Here is a 15,535-nt window from a genome sequence, read left to right as displayed (position 1 = left end):
ACGCTGCAAAATCAGCAAACTGGCATTCTTCTTTGAAACTCTAATGTCTGTATGTTAAAGTGCTGCATACATTCGGATTCGTCAATATCACAATATTCGATAATATCTAATACCTGCACAGGCCTATTCACCATGTCTTTGGACTTTTCGTTCACTCATCTCATTTTCAAAGGTTTTCTTCCTTTTAATTTCTTTTAGTTAGCTAGAAAAAATCCTGTACCTTACAGGCAACCATTAAGGCAATCTTATTAGAAACAAGGTCTAACACAGACTCCTTACCTGGACTAACATCCACACCAAATTACCTTCATTTAATACCTCCTCTACTCATCTAAGTCTAACAGTCTAACTTTTTTATTTTCCCATAAGGTGTAATTAAGTCCCCGCAACAAATAAAATTAGTTTCTATTTCTTACTCTCAAACCACACCTCTACAACAACATATTCCCGATCCTGACCTGTCCTAATACTCTGCATGGTATTTCTTTCTTGTCCGAGTGCATCATAATCACATATAACATAATTGAAATTAGTTTTCGACCCAGTTTCTCTGGATATGTAAGATATCTGGCTTCTCTCTCCTGCTGTCTTTGAATTGTTTAAAGTCTTCCCCATTGCGTTCCACTGTCACTATCGTCATCAGTGGTATTATCCCACACATGGCGACTCTTGGCTTGACTGGTTACTGAGACCATCTCGTATTTCTTCCCATTTCATGCCTAAGTGGTTCACTGCTACCTTTACAATGATCTGAATCCTTTCTGTGTTGGGTTTCACATCCACTGTTGCATTTTCTACTCTTGCTGTAAATGTAACCTCACCCTTTCCTCTGACCTTTGTTATCTCCATTGCATCTCGCTCCCTCCTGGCACTCCCTTCACTCCTCAGCTTTTTTTGGACAAGCCCTCTTTACTGCCTCTGCATATGACACCTTTTCTATCACTCTTTGGATTCCAACTTCCCATTTCATTACTTAATTATGCTACACTGTGCTCCCATCTGCAACTACAGCACTTTGGTCTCACCCTCTCTCAACAATGGCCACCGTAATCACCCCCTCCCCTCTGCACATTAGCAATATGCCAACATTTCTGACATTTTAAACACTTTATTCTCGTACGCTATACTGCATGAATCCGAAATGGAGCTGAGAAAAAAGAGGGAGTGCATGGGCTCACTTTTGGCACAATCACACCGAGCCAAGAATGCAGTTAAAAGGCCTTGATTAGTTCGGGACATAGCTGAGTAAAAAAAAAATCATAAAAGGAAAAAACTCTTACTCATGGCTACATGAGTTTCTTCTGTTTTCTACACCCTTGGTCATTCGTTTGGCACTCCCAATTAAGTTAAGTCAAACCTCTTTCTTTTCCGTAGATCACCCACCTACAGTGCACCCTGCCGTCCCCAGACTTGCTAACTCTCATGATTTTCCCAGAAGACTCCTTTTTTTCATCCCCCTCCCCTCCCTGTTTCCTCCCAGCTTCACAATGCACTCATATTTCTCCCAATTTTTGACAATTTTCACACCCTTTTAGTTATTTCTAGCACTGCACAGCATGTAGTCAACTAAAGACATTATCGGCTGATGAATCCCACAGATGTATCTGTGATAGGCTTTCTGGTTTTAAAGAGCACAGTTCGGAAAACGATGCTCGGGGAGATTTATAATCATTAATTTCGAGTTTATGTCAGTTCACTGATGTCACTTTGAGAACAACGTTGATTGTTAAACTGTAGAATATCCTGCGTTCATTACATACCTTCGTCACAAGTGTTTGATAACCACATTCGAGGGATCACAGCAAAAAAAAGTGTGTTTTTATTGGCCAATATATCCATACTGGAATTTTTAAAATTCCGATATTGGTATAACATTAATATCAGCCCCAAAAACTGCATATTGGGCGGGCTGTATAGTCTACGGTACTGTTGTGCCTCGTTGTCCTCAATAGTTAGAGCCAGACAGAGAAATGTAGAAGAGACAGAAATACTCCTGAGGAGAAGAGTTGTTGTTTCTCGCTCACATTTTGTAAAGGGAAGCGGCATGCATTTTGTATAAATGAAAACTGATGAATAATAGTTCATGCCAGAGATGCTTGCAAGTTTTTTTACGCCAGAGGGGCCAATTATTCTGACCCTCTTTCCTGAGAATGAAAAGTAAAATAAAAATGTACCAATTGATTTTGTTATTTTCATTCCTTAAAGGGGCACTATGTAATTTCGGAGAAGAAACACAAACTCAGAAGTTAAATATTTGCAACATTAATGAGGTAGAAATACAAACACACCATCATGTTATGTCACTTTTGCCTCTGGACCCCTGTCTTCGCTCTCCCCCCAGCCATTATCTTTCCTCTTCTCTCTCAATGAGCTACTACCCGGCCTGGCCCCCTTCTCCCACCACTTCTTCTCCCCAAAAAACCCAAAGTTTCATCCAGCCTGTAGCTCGACTCCACTGTAAAAGCAGATACAATCTAACCTTCACCCACAGCTCCTCCACCGTTGATCTTTTCACCTGCCTGTCTCCCAAATAAAAGGGAGGCGGAGTCACGCTGGTACACACGATTGGCCTCAACCTGTAGACCTGTCTGCGAGGAGGACAGAGGCAGCCAGGGAGGGGTTGCCATCGACATAATTACAATACAGAGCAGTGAACTATATGCCGACTAACCCAACCGGGGGAGATATCTCTTCCCCCTTGACTGTGCTCCGATACTCCACTTACCAAAATCCCAGATATGTGTCTGCGGCGCTGAAGGGAAAAGCGCATGTTTAATGGCATTGTGGAAGTCTCCGCGGCGCTCTCCGGCTAGAAGAGGAGACGTTACGGCGCGAGTTAGCTAACGTTAGCTCGCTAACAAGGTCAGTTTGAATTTTGGGTTATGTCGCTGTTTTAGCGCTAGCAGCGTCAAAAACGCCAGCCTCGTCATGTTCGCTAACTCGGCTCGTTTGCGGAATTAACACGGGACTCCTGTGCCGCTGACAGGACAGGTAACGAGCTATTTTTTGTGTCATCGGCGTTACTCTCTTGACGTTAGCTTGTTAGTTAGCCTCACTCGGTGGCTATTATCGCTCCGTCCACTTCGCTCTTATTCGACTTTGCTGCTCGACGTTTTGTAAAGTGATGGGAGCTGGGTCACGTTAACACGCTCACGGTGGGGGTGTTAATGCCAAGAAGCAAGCTTTTTCACAGTAACAGCAGCCGGACAGAGTTAATGTTAGCTGCATAATTTTGAGCGAGGCAAGGCATTTGTTTTGTGGATGCCCCAGCGGCGGCAGCAGCAGCTTGTTCCGCCTAGAATAAAACAGGTGCATCTCTGCGTTAGCGATGAGCAGATGTAGGATAGCACTGAACGCAGCCTGTTACCGGATCTGCGGCTTTTTCGTTTTGTGGCAGGTTAAACGATTAATATTCCCGCAAAGACTGAGTTTACACAGCGTGGGCTGATACATGATTAATCAAGGTTGAACGTCGTAGGTGGCGTTATCATCTATAAAGGCCTTCGTCTGCCGACTCCGATCTAGCTAAACGGGGGCAGAAACGGGCCCGGTAGCTAACATTTAGTTAGTTAGCTAGCGTTAGCTATGAGACAGTAACTGGAAACCAATCTGGCTACTGGGACACTGATTTCTGTCAATCCTGAAAGATGTGATTATGATATTGGTGTTTTCGTTTAATTACACGTCATAAGCTACATCAACCATAGTGTTTAATGGTGTTTATGTTAAATTTGGACGGGTTGGTTTAGCCTAACTTACTATTGTGTTAGCGTGGATTTCCCAACGTGTTTAACGTTACAGCAGCCCCTGTAGCTTTTGATTTAACGTTAACCTCACGGTGTCATATAATATAACGACTCGGTACATTTGTGGCCAGTAACCTCACAATCATAATTAACGATTTTTAACTGTGTATAAGTTTACACGGATTAAGAAAATCAACCTTTTAACTACATCGCAACAACTGCTAATTTTTCGGATACAAATTCCACTCGTTGATCAGAGATTTTGGCGTTGCTCTCCTTTTTTCTTTTCTTTTATACCTCAAACTTTACATTTTCTTCATGCTTCTGGCTCCTTCTGAGTTCACAGGAATACACAAAAGTGATTTGTTGACCTCCAACACTTGGTTTTTGACAGCATACAGTAGTTTTCTTGTAGCGTTAAACGAGTTGCTCTCGGGTCATCATGCCAGGTTAGACTTTCACTCAACCAAGGCCGATTTTGTGTTTTCTCTCCTCCACACATTTCATCACTTTGTCCAGCAAGTGTAGAGGGCAACACAAGGGAAACATCCAGTTGCAAAGCAAGCTTGTCTTGTGGATATGTTTGTTATTCAGCTCATGCACTATCTAGAGGCTGCTGGATGTGGTACGTCAATTCAATTGGCCCTGAGTGCCACTGTGCATCGGAGCCCTAATTATTTTTGATGGTTTTCAAGTTTTAACTACTGTTGAACTGCAGACAGTGTGGATAGCATGGTTGTAAACGGTTTGGTCCCCCCCACCCCTGGTAGTGCAGGCCTCAGTGTGAATTGGGCATAAATCAGTCTGTGTCATTGCACTCGGCTTGTCATAGAAACAATGAGGTTTTAATAAGTGTTGAGTGGAAAATTAACGCTTTTTTATCATACAGGACACTTTAATTACCTTTTTTGTTTTAGCACTGGGGCTTTTGAAACTACATTTCTTAAGTGTTTTAACAAGAGTGGCATACAGCTCAGCCCCAACGCTGGTGTAAAGAAATGATCATGATGATAACAATGAGGCATAATTATCCCCTCTATTGGCAATGAGAAATATGATTATTGCAAGTTGTTTTTACCAAAAATAAATAAAGAGAGGCTTTGATGTGCGCCCTATTCTTAGACTACTCCATAAGCAGTGATTGTGATGAAGTAAAGGCTTTTAAGGACAATCCTCTCCACAACAGGCAGTATGGCGTCATGCATACTCTTTTGTTAAGCCATGTTTTGATTTTGCTCAGATGACATTCCCCCTACAATTGAGGTTTACTCATCTCAAAGAGACTCTGTTATGCAGATGTTTGATTTCAATATTTGCTTTGTTTATCATTTCGACAGCACGCTAGAGCGCTGCAAATCGACATATTAAAACGTTTCATATTTCTTAATGAGCTGTTGTTTTAATTGGATTCTGAATTACTCACACTGTGAAATGAGAACGTGATAGAATCTAGGACACATTGTGGAGAGCTTACTTTGAAGCTCAGATGTTGCTTTTTATCTCCGTGTGTGGCAACAGCCTGAGGTAAGGTGTAGTGCTCATTCTGAATTAAATTAAGCATATGGGCAATACCTATTTTCATGTTAATGTTTGGTTTACATATAAACAGGAATGGATGGATGAATCAAGCAATATGTTTAGTCTTTACACTCAGTTGGCAAATTGTCGGTCATTGAAAATTCAACATTTAAGTAATCTTGTATAACCGTGTCTCTGAAAGAGATTGCTCAGTGTTTGGGGTTTTTATGTCAAAGATAGTCAGACTCAGAAGAGGGCTGTACATGGGGTGATGGGCATGGGGTAAAAAAAATACCCTGGAACTGACTCGGTAGATAAAGATGTCAGATAAGGGGCATGTCTCAGCCTGGTTAATGGGTTAGGTGAGACATGACTCAGTACTCTATTTGTTTTAGTCTGCAAAACGTCAGATTAACAGAATAGATAAACAGTGTGTCACTGCTTTTTCCTGTTTTAAGAGTGACTTGTCTTGTTTTTATTATCTTAAGGTTGAAATCACTGAACTGAGCGCAGCCTATATGCTATTACCATAGTTGTATCTCTCTCTTCACAGCGCACGGCACAAGAAAAATATAGCGTGCTATTATCTGAAAGAACACATTAAACTCTATCAACAGAGGATGCATAATATTTCTTTCTTGTAATGTTACAATGTGAACAACAAATCTGGTTTGAAGTCGGCAGGAGGCGAGCTGGTTAGCTGTTCACTAGGAGCAGGCAGCCAGCAGAGCCCTGTTTTGTGTTTGGCTAACAAAACTAACAGCTAATTGGGCTAAAACACACAGCAGGACTGAGCATTTCTATTCAGAGAAACATGAAGTGTTACAACGTGAACTGCAGTTTAATGTGACAACACAACAAGTTTACTTTTTCCCTGAGTTGTAATGACGGTGGACAAACCATCTTCAAGGTGCATGGTGGACGCAAAATAAACCAAACTAAATTGTCTCTTTTATTTCGGTTACTCTTAAGTTATTAATAAGATTGCGTTCATTCCTTGATGTATTTTCTAGCAGATTGCCCAATGTAATGTGTTTTCTATAAATTAGTACTGATATTAATTCCCTTCTTTCTTCTTCATACCTGTTGCAGTCTATAATTACATGTTTGACAGTTTCTGGTTTATCACAGTGTGTGAATAGTCCAGTAGGATGGTTGCCTATTCTGTCAAAGTTTGTTGATTGGAGGTAAAAATACTTTGAATGTTAATACTTTGAAATAACAACTAAAGATTAAGATGCCATTTTTTTGGGACACTTCAGGGACGGTGGTGGAAAACGTTAGTCTGAAGCCTTGCCGTGCATCATTTCAAATATGTGCATGATGGTGGAGGGAACAGGAGCCCTGTGGATGTGAATTGATTGTATGTAGTAATTTTCCCAGCTGGCAGTCAAGTCATAACTGCCCACTTCTGTGCCAGAAAAATCCCCTCCATACCTGCAGTAGATACTTATAACATATAGGTAACACAATATGATTTCAGTTGTTTTGTCATGCATACATTAGCCTACATGTTTTACAAACCATAGATGATCTACTGACACAACTAACTGCAGCTGCCTTTGTATGATTTTTTTATTTTTTATTTATTCTTTTGGTCTAGTGATGAATCATACATTTTTAAATGAAAAAGCAGTGGGTTGGCCTGTCTCAGTAGCGCTGGCTGAGCTGCACACCACTGTAGAGATGTTGGCTCCTTACAATTCTATGACTAGATCAGAACAATGTGTGTAGGTATTGTAAAAGGGAGTGAAGGAGTGGGAGTGTACTTGCATCCACACAAACCAAAGTTGCAAAAGAAACAGTTGTGTGAATTTAGCAGGTTAACAGCAGGCTAAATATTGACTTGTCAGGTTGGAGATAATGTGAACTAGACAATACGTGATATAGAAAGAATTTTTTTTTTAAAAAGCATTGATTTTCACAGATATTGCATTTGCGATATAATTCATAATTAGTGGGAATGACAATTTTTCATCATAATTTTCATTTTCAAAGTTGCCCAAAAAGCACACAATGGGTTTCTGCCCAAGTACAGTCTGTGTGTCGGAAACACGGTCTGTACCAAACAAACATGTTTTGTTCTAGCTGGAGAACAAGAATCGTCGGCCAGCGCATCTCTGCAGCTCTACAGTACATCATTTCAATACTGTTTTGTCACACATTTTTACCTTTTATCAAATAACCACAGCTTCTGCAGTTTGGATTGCACCTGGCTGTGATGCCATCTTGATAATATTTCGATTAATTGTGCACCTGGAAATGTAGGCTATTCTCTTTATTGGCTTTAACAAAGGCTGGACTGATTTTGGTTTAGAAAATTTGACTGACCGTAAGTTCAGTATGTTAAGGCATAACTTTAACAGAAGACTGTTTTGGTTAGTCCCATAGGAGTTCTATCTAGTCTATAACAAAATTGCTCATTAGGCCTCAAAAACGTGCTGCCCTTTGTTCACACTCTTTGCAACATTAAATGGGCACAGGCACTCTCGTATTGTAGCTGAAGGTTCTGAAAAACCTGAAAGTTGGTGCATGTGAGCACGTTCTTTTTTACTTTGAGAACCAATTTCAGCTACTAGATAGAGGACTGCACAAAATCTTCAGAAATTATATCTATTACTTACAATTCCCACAGAGATTTGGATCACTCCCACCTGCAACAATGTTTTCCATTGAAAATCTTTTCTGCCCCATTCAGCAGGGAAAATACAGTCACTCAACTATTTGATAAGCTCCCTTTGGAATACATGACTTTCAAACGAGGCTTATTAAATGAGATGTAAAGGTTAAAAAAAAAAAACAGCTTCTGACAGTGGGAACTAAAACTGAATGAAAAGGTTATGAATTTGGCCATTGTATTTTTTAGATACCTGAGTTAGAAACCAGATGCTTGAACATCAGAGCAGCAGCGCTAATGTTATTGTTAGGATTAGAATTGTAGTGGTTATTTTAGTATTGAGTTGGTTTTAAAAATATGATAAATTGTCTGACTAGAGAGAGAGAGAGAGAGACAAAGAAAGCGAGTGGGTGAAGGAGAAAAATAAACTAATCTTCTGAAACTTGGCTGTATTTGGAGTTTATTGGAAGTCCATGCACTCGCCTGCATGGTTGATTTCAATAATGACTGCTGTCAATTTGCTCATTACATTTTGTAGCTTATCCCCAAAGAATGAGGCCGAGTTCCCATACATGTATATTTTCTGATTGCAACATTAGTGTTTGGTTCCCTCGAGATCCCTATCCCATTTTATCGCAGCCCTCTTGTTATTGGCCGTTTCTTCTATGAATCATCCAAATATTGCATGGGCAAGTTCGAGCATTGTATAAATTAGCCGTTTTCATGACGCAGATTCTCGCCTAAACTGTTTTCCAGTGAATGACAAGTATTTCACAAGATCCTCTTTAAGAAAAATCCTCCTTCTGGGTCTGGAGCGGTTTAGAGCAGGCGGTATTTTGTTTAGTGTATAAGTCGACGTCAAAGCCTTGTGCCAGTCAGGCATTAGGATTCCAGGCAACTGGATGACCCTCCTCTGCCCGTTTCTGAGTGCTACAGGATTGGGGTTGGCTGGGTCAGCACAACGGAGACTCTTATTCCAACCCCCAGGGCACCTAATTAAAACTTACACCCAAGACAAACAACCTTTGACACTCATGCGTCCCGTGAGAATCGCTATTACTGAAAATGCCATGACAGAGAAGTGAAGATCAGTGGGAGATTAGCGTGTCCTTTTTCATAATAATGTTTATGACTTTGAAACTACAAGTGTGTAATCTAAATAGAAAATAGAAATATATATATTTTCTGCTATGGGCACAAACAACCCTGTGATTTGGGTATAATTTCAGTAGATTTAGATAATTGTATTCATCCTAACATTTATAAGTGGCATGTTTTGAGTTCAGTGTTTTTACAGTCTCCAAATATTGTCTCTGTTATAAATTATACTTAAAAAAAAAATGCACAAAATGCTCTAAAATGTCCGGTGTCAATAGGCAATCTGATCCCAAATATAGTGCACTAGATGATAAATGGGGATTTTGGACACAGCACAAGTACGTTGCAGTGTCGGTATCAAGTCTTTTTAAATAATAGAACCATATTCTTTGGCACCATACACCATTTTCAAAGTAGAGTGCTTTTCCATTTGTCACTTTGTCACACTAATGTTTGTTTTTGTATTTTTTCTGTTTTCTCACACAGCTGGCTGACATGGCTGTCTAACGGGCTGCCAAAGATCTCTTCATGGATCACAGAGGACAACAAAGAGAAACAACTGCATCTGTGAGCAAAGCCAATAACTAGGGGTTTTTGACCCACAAGCATATCATCAGACTGACTTCAGTGCATGTGGCCTCTTAAGTTGTTCACAGACATCTGTTGGGCAGCCCAAAGGCCTATTGCTATGCACTATAAACGGAGAGACATGAGCTGTGGGGATGCTGGGAGGAGCAGGCCTCTTTCGTGCAGGACTATCCCTCTGGTACTAGGGCTTCTGGTGACCATGGCCCACGGCACCATGCCCGAACAGCAAGAGACTCTGGTGGAGATTTTATCAGTGGAACTAGAGGCTTCTATGCAGTCCTCTGTGCTCTCTGAGCTAAAGGCTGCAGCGTCTTCGGTTGGTGAAGGGCCGCCTACAGCTATCCCAGATTGCTCTGCAAAGAATGGGGGAGTGCACACTGGCATACCTGATTCCTCGGCAATCGTGGGCCAGGTATTCCAGTTGAAGGTTCCACCAGGACCTGCCAACGCAACTTGTAGTGTCCACGTAAGTACACTGAAGATTAGACATAACGGGAGAAATTCAATGTTGAGATAAATGTGCTGCTGGTTTTATGTTGGAAATATTTGGCCCGCAGTATTGAATCCTCATTAATGTGTTGGTATTTACAAATAATAGCATGTAAATTATTTAACATGAATTAAGTGGGGTCGGATTTAATTGGTGCATAATCAGAACAGCATTTGTGCTGGAAAGAAAGACTCAGAATAGCAAAATAGGAAGTATAGGAGGACTTTGTAGTACTGATGGGTTGGTTTATATAGCCTCTAACCTGTTCCTAATCTATTCACTCTGTACACGTTTTATATCTACTAATGCCAAATAAAATGTGACACGCATAGTGGGGTTCCCTGGGAGGTATTAAATTATATTTTTAGGGTACATAATAAAATCAATAAAATTCTAAAAGTTGAACCTGAGGTTGTTACAGTACTAGGTTTTTCTAATTGTACTGAAAAATATGTATTTTGGCCTCAGCTACACTCTACAAATGTATGATACAGATACAGGTGAACTTTAGTGTGATGAAAGAATCAAAATGGGAACGGAGAAGATACAGTATGTGCCGTTTTCTGAACTTGGAACATTCACTGCCTTTTTTATTGTTCTTTTATGCACCTTATGTAGACTACAATGGCCATGTAAGCTGGAGTAGTTTTTCTGTTTAAATGCATAATGTATAGTATTTATCTCTTCAGTTTTGATCACTGTATCACAGCTGATTGAAGCAGACTGGTGCAATTTGCTCCAGTCTGACTTATGAATGAGATGAGATTATTATTGGCCAGAGTGGTGATGCAGAATGATATCCTGTCACACTGTAATAACTAAAAATGAATAGTGATGACTCGCATAGTTATTATGAATAGAAGCTCACTTTGCTTCCTGTTCATATTTGGTGAGATTTGATTAGCTGAATGGGGAGATGGTGAAACAGTTCTTCCCCAGATATAAAGATTTGCATTAATCTTTTGGTTCATTTTATGTGCGTTTTTCTTTTTTCTAGTTGCTATTTCACTGTCATTATCAAAAAGAGATATTAATTCAACAAACAATTTCTTGTTACAACTTCACGGCTGCAGATACCTACCTGTGCTTCTTTTTCTCTTTATATTATAACATTAGAATTCCTAGTCACACTAAAAGTAATTTTAAGACATCACTTGGGTCCTGGTAACTTTTAATAGCAATTCGTAATCATTTTTGGAAATGAATTATCACTTTAATGAAATAAGTAATGAGTTTTTCCTTTTCAGACTCAACTTAAATCTCAGAAGTATCCCTATAGTATTAAAAAAAGTAAAAGTGTTTCTCTTTTCCTCCCATAGCTCACAGAGATGGGAAAGGAGACTTTACCCTCCTGGCTATATTGGGACAAAGAAAGCTGCATTCTGAGAGGTTTAGCCCTGGACCAGGATAAAGGTGTGTATCATATCTTGGTGTCTGGAGAGGAGATAATTGAAAAGACTGGCAACCAAGTGTTCCCCAGTACGGTCTTCTCTATTGAAGTATACCCAGAAGAACGAGCTGACTCAGAGCCAGCCCTGCTCACTCTACAGTCTGATATCAGTGGCATCCAACCTTTCACCTGTGGCTCTGAAGAGCCTGTCACCGTCCTAACTGTCATCTTGGATGCTGACTTGACGAAGATGGTTGCTGAACAGAGGGTCAACTTACTGGGCATTATGAGAAAATTCTCACATGTGCCCTTGGAGCACATGAGGGTCGTCCCTGTTGTCAACAATCGCTTATTTGACATGTCTGCTTTCATGGCTGGACCAGGGAATGCCAAGAAGGTGGTGGAGAATGGGGCCCTACTGTCATGGAAACTTGGATGTGCCCTTGACCAGGGCAGTATCCCTGACATTAGCAGCGTCCAATCCTCAGCAAAGGATGGGACCATGTCGGCCAGGCTGGGATACCCAGTGGTTGGCTGGCACATTGTCAACAAAAAGCCCCATGGAGTGAAACGGGTCAGACGGCAGTTGTACAATACTCCTACTCCAGTGCCCTCCTTGCTTCCTCCGACTACTCATCCAGAGCCCCCTGTGCGTGTTGTTCCCACACCAACATCGCCCTCTATTGCCCCAGCAACAGACCATTCTGCTCCCCCTGTCCGAGGCCCTTTGCCTCTTCCAGTGAAGCCCACTATGAGGGTCAGAGATCAGATAGCCCACACACCTGTCTTTGGACCTCCCCAACCCACAAGAGTACTAGGAACTACAAGCACCATCCCTATTCAGCCTACCATGACCCGGCCTACATTTGTGGAGGCCACTGCTTTGCCAACACCACCAAGCACTACCAAAAGACCTAAACCGTCTGCCACAAGGAAACCCAAGAAACCCAAAACCTCCACTCCAGCTCCGCGAGAACCCAAGTCCACCACACCTAAACCACCCAAACGCACCACTGTTTCTACCACGCTGTCTGTGGTTCCAGACATAAATCGAAACCCAGAGATCCGCAACGCCATTGATCAGGTGAACGCATGGGTCGGCACATACTTTGAGGTTAAGATTCCTCCTGATACATTCTTTGACAGGGAGGATGGTACTACTGATAAGCTGCGTTTGACTTTGAAGAAGACCCCCAAAGAAGCAGTGAGTGAAACATCTTGGATCCAATTCAACAGCACTATCCAGCTGTTGTATGGCCTTCCAGAGGAGCAGCATGAGGGGAAACATGAGTACTTCATGTTGGCCACTGACAAGGGTGGGAGGAGCATCATGGATGCATTTGAGGTTCAAGTCAACCGTTGGTCTGGTAATGACAAACCGTCAGTTGTGTTTGCTGCTCGTTTCCATGGTGACCCTAAAACTTTAAGCAATGATGTCCATAAGAAGATTCTTTTGACCAAAAAGTTGGCATATGCCCTCGGTGATCGCAACAGCAGCACAGTAACCCTGAGAAACATCACTAGTGGCTCCATTGTGGTGGAATGGACCAACAACAGTCTCCAGCAGAGTCCTTGTCCAAAGGACCAGATCACAGTTCTCAGCAACAGGATCTCTGATCCCCGAGGAACACCTAAACTGGCCTTTGTCAAAGCCATGGAGCCTGAATTCAAACCCATTAACATTTCTATTCGTGGCACCAATAAATGTCAGAGCTACACGTTCATCCCACCAGGAGAGGTGCAGATGCCTGCTCTTCCTACAGCTACACCTTCACCTGGGACAGGTCGTAGGACCACCGATGATGTTTACCTGCACACTGTCATTCCAGCTGTAGTGGTAGCAGCCCTGCTGCTCATAGCCGGGATCATTGCTATGGTGTGCTACCGCAAGAAGCGCAAAGGGAAGATGACCATCGAGGAGCAGGCCACTTTTATCAAGAAAGGAGTCCCTATAATATTTGCAGATGAGTTGGATGATTCCAAGTCGCCCCCCTCTTCCAGCATCCCTCTTATACTTCAGGAGGAAAAGCCCCCACTTCCCCCTCCAGAGTACCCCAACATGGCTGGCCCCCACAGTACCCTGCTAAACCAGGATCTGCTGGAGGAGTATTCTGTTTATCAAGATGATGATCCTAATGCCCCTCCTTACCAGCCCCCACCACCATTTACTGTCCCCATAGAGGGCAAAGGCTCTCGCCCCAAGAACATGACCTCATACAGGTCACCACCTCCCTATGTGCCTCCCTAACGCACACTCGAGCTTTCAGTTTGGAAAGCAGGTGCAATGTAGGGATGCTTGTTGAAAACTACTACAGGAGTAATTTTACATGTGTTCAATGAAATGGCTTTGACTTTGTAGAGGAGCAGGCAACCATACCCATATATTTGACCATCATGGCTAAGAAACAGTATCGTAAAATTCTTCTACTGGCACAGGGCAAACGGATGGGGAACAGTTTGTAATTCCAGCACTATTTTTTTGTTGTCCTTCAGATCTGCTTTTCACTTCTTGCATATTCTTCTTTGTCTGTTTTTGCCAAGAAGAGTCAATTTTATCTTCAACAATGTTCTATTTCTATTGTATAGAAAATAATAAAGACGCAGGAAAGACTGAAGCCCACGGGGCCTCTGAGCAGATGTCACCATGACAACAGACTTGAGGCTCTTCCTCACAATGTTAATCTTTATGAGTTCAATATCACTCTTATCTGTCCTTCAGCTAGGTTTACTAAGATTTTGCACCTGTTATTTCTAGAGGGGAATGAAATACAAAAAGCCAAACTGAAAGCATGAAACACTTTATTTACACAAAATCTGTTTGTTTCTTAGACTTTGATCTTTCCGTGTTCTCTCCTATGCTTTGCTCCCTCTTGACAATAACATGCAAACCTTGCACTTATGCAAATTCTTGTTAAACCTTGCACTATGTGTCATGCGCAGAATTGAACGCAGTAAGTGGTAGTTCATTAAAGAGGAAAAAAATATTCTTTTGGTATCTTTGAACTCACGACATGACTGAGATTCCTCTGGTACTTGATCACAAAGGACATTACACTGATCACGCCTGTTGTACATGTAGCCTCATTAAGTTACAAAACAAATAATGACTTTTTTTTTTTATTTTAATTTTTTTTTTAAATGTGTGTGCCACTGAACCTGCCTGTGAGATGACGAGGCAAACCTTGTGGGGTTGCTACGACAATAATGAAGGGGCCAATGGAACGCTGTGGTTCACAGCAGGGTGAGACTGGCATCATAGTTGATGAGGTGGATCCACTGTCTTATATTCAGTTGGTTTTGTTGGTATGAGGGGTGGGTGGGCTTAGAGTACTGTATTATCACTGCTCTGCCTCCTAGGTTTTGCACTTATCAGTGCAGTGCCTGTTGTCAGTCCAGACGGGGCATGGGGACAAGGGGATGTACATAATTGTGTGCCTGTGAAATTAAACAACTCCATAATGTTAGTGTTTTATCAGTAAACCTAGTCGGGATTGGGAGGGCCAGAGTGGGAAATAATTTTATTTTTTAATTGTATGTCTAGATTTCTGATCACAATCATTGAAGAAAAAAAAAGACTTTATAGTTTGTGAGGGTGCAAAAGAACGTTTCTGTGCCCATCACAAAAAAATAATGCATTATCTCAATATGATGGGGAACAAAGAAAACCACAACATGTGAATTATGTACATTTCATATCTGATATCACCATAAGAAAAAATGGTTAAAAATCTAATGTTTTTACTGAGTTTTTGATACAGTCTTAAACTTGTTTTATGAAAATATATTAATAAAATGTAATACTATTTGTAAAGCCTCAAAGATGGTGTAGAGTCCTTTTTTATTTGAGAACATGGAGCTGGATTAAACGGTATGTTTCAGTAAATACGTCTATGTGTATAGGTGTATGAGGGGCTGACGAACACTGCTTACCTGTGTCATCAGAATGTAGGGCTGCACAATATGGTCAAAAAATCATATTGCAATTATTTTGATGGATGTCGCGATATGATTTAGTGGGAATGAATGATCATGTGTGTATCACAATTTTTACTGAAAAAACTATTAAAATCATGATTGTGTGACATTTG

At 41.3% G+C, this 15,535-nt stretch overlaps 1 protein-coding gene across 2 annotated transcripts; it reads left to right on the top strand.

Moving 5' to 3' along the window:
- The first annotated feature begins 2,546 nt into the window (after window positions 1-2,546).
- LOC311265592 (dystroglycan 1-like) lies at window positions 2,547-15,266 on the top strand. 2 transcript variants are annotated; one of them, XM_084367408.1, is made up of 3 exons: window positions 2,547-2,862; window positions 9,466-10,033; window positions 11,377-15,266. In XM_084367408.1, the coding sequence occupies exons 2-3, from the start codon at window positions 9,611-9,613 to the stop codon at window positions 13,693-13,695; spliced, it is 2,742 nt and encodes a 913-aa protein (XP_084223534.1). In that variant the 5' UTR covers window positions 2,547-2,862; window positions 9,466-9,610; the 3' UTR covers window positions 13,696-15,266. The 2 variants fall into 2 exon arrangements, with proteins under 2 accessions (XP_084223534.1, XP_084223535.1); XM_084367409.1 differs by lacking the exon at window positions 2,547-2,862 and adding an exon at window positions 2,869-2,991.
- The last annotated feature ends 269 nt before the right edge of the window (window positions 15,267-15,535 follow it).

This window comes from Pagrus pagrus (assembly GCF_965226575.1).
Source record: "Pagrus pagrus genome assembly, chromosome: 11".
Lineage (NCBI taxonomy): Eukaryota > Metazoa > Chordata > Actinopteri > Spariformes > Sparidae > Pagrus > Pagrus pagrus.
The sequence above is the reverse complement of the archived record's forward strand: the minus strand, read 5'-3'. Positions and strand labels throughout refer to the sequence as shown.

Coding starts and splice junctions, on each gene's coding strand:
- LOC311265592 (XM_084367408.1), top strand. CDS start 9,611: ATGTGGCCTCTTAAGTTGTTCACAGACATCTGTTGGGCAGCCCAAAGG. Junction 10,034..11,376: donor ACGCAACTTGTAGTGTCCAC/GTAAGTACACTG, acceptor TTCCTCCCATAG/CTCACAGAGATGGGAAAGGA.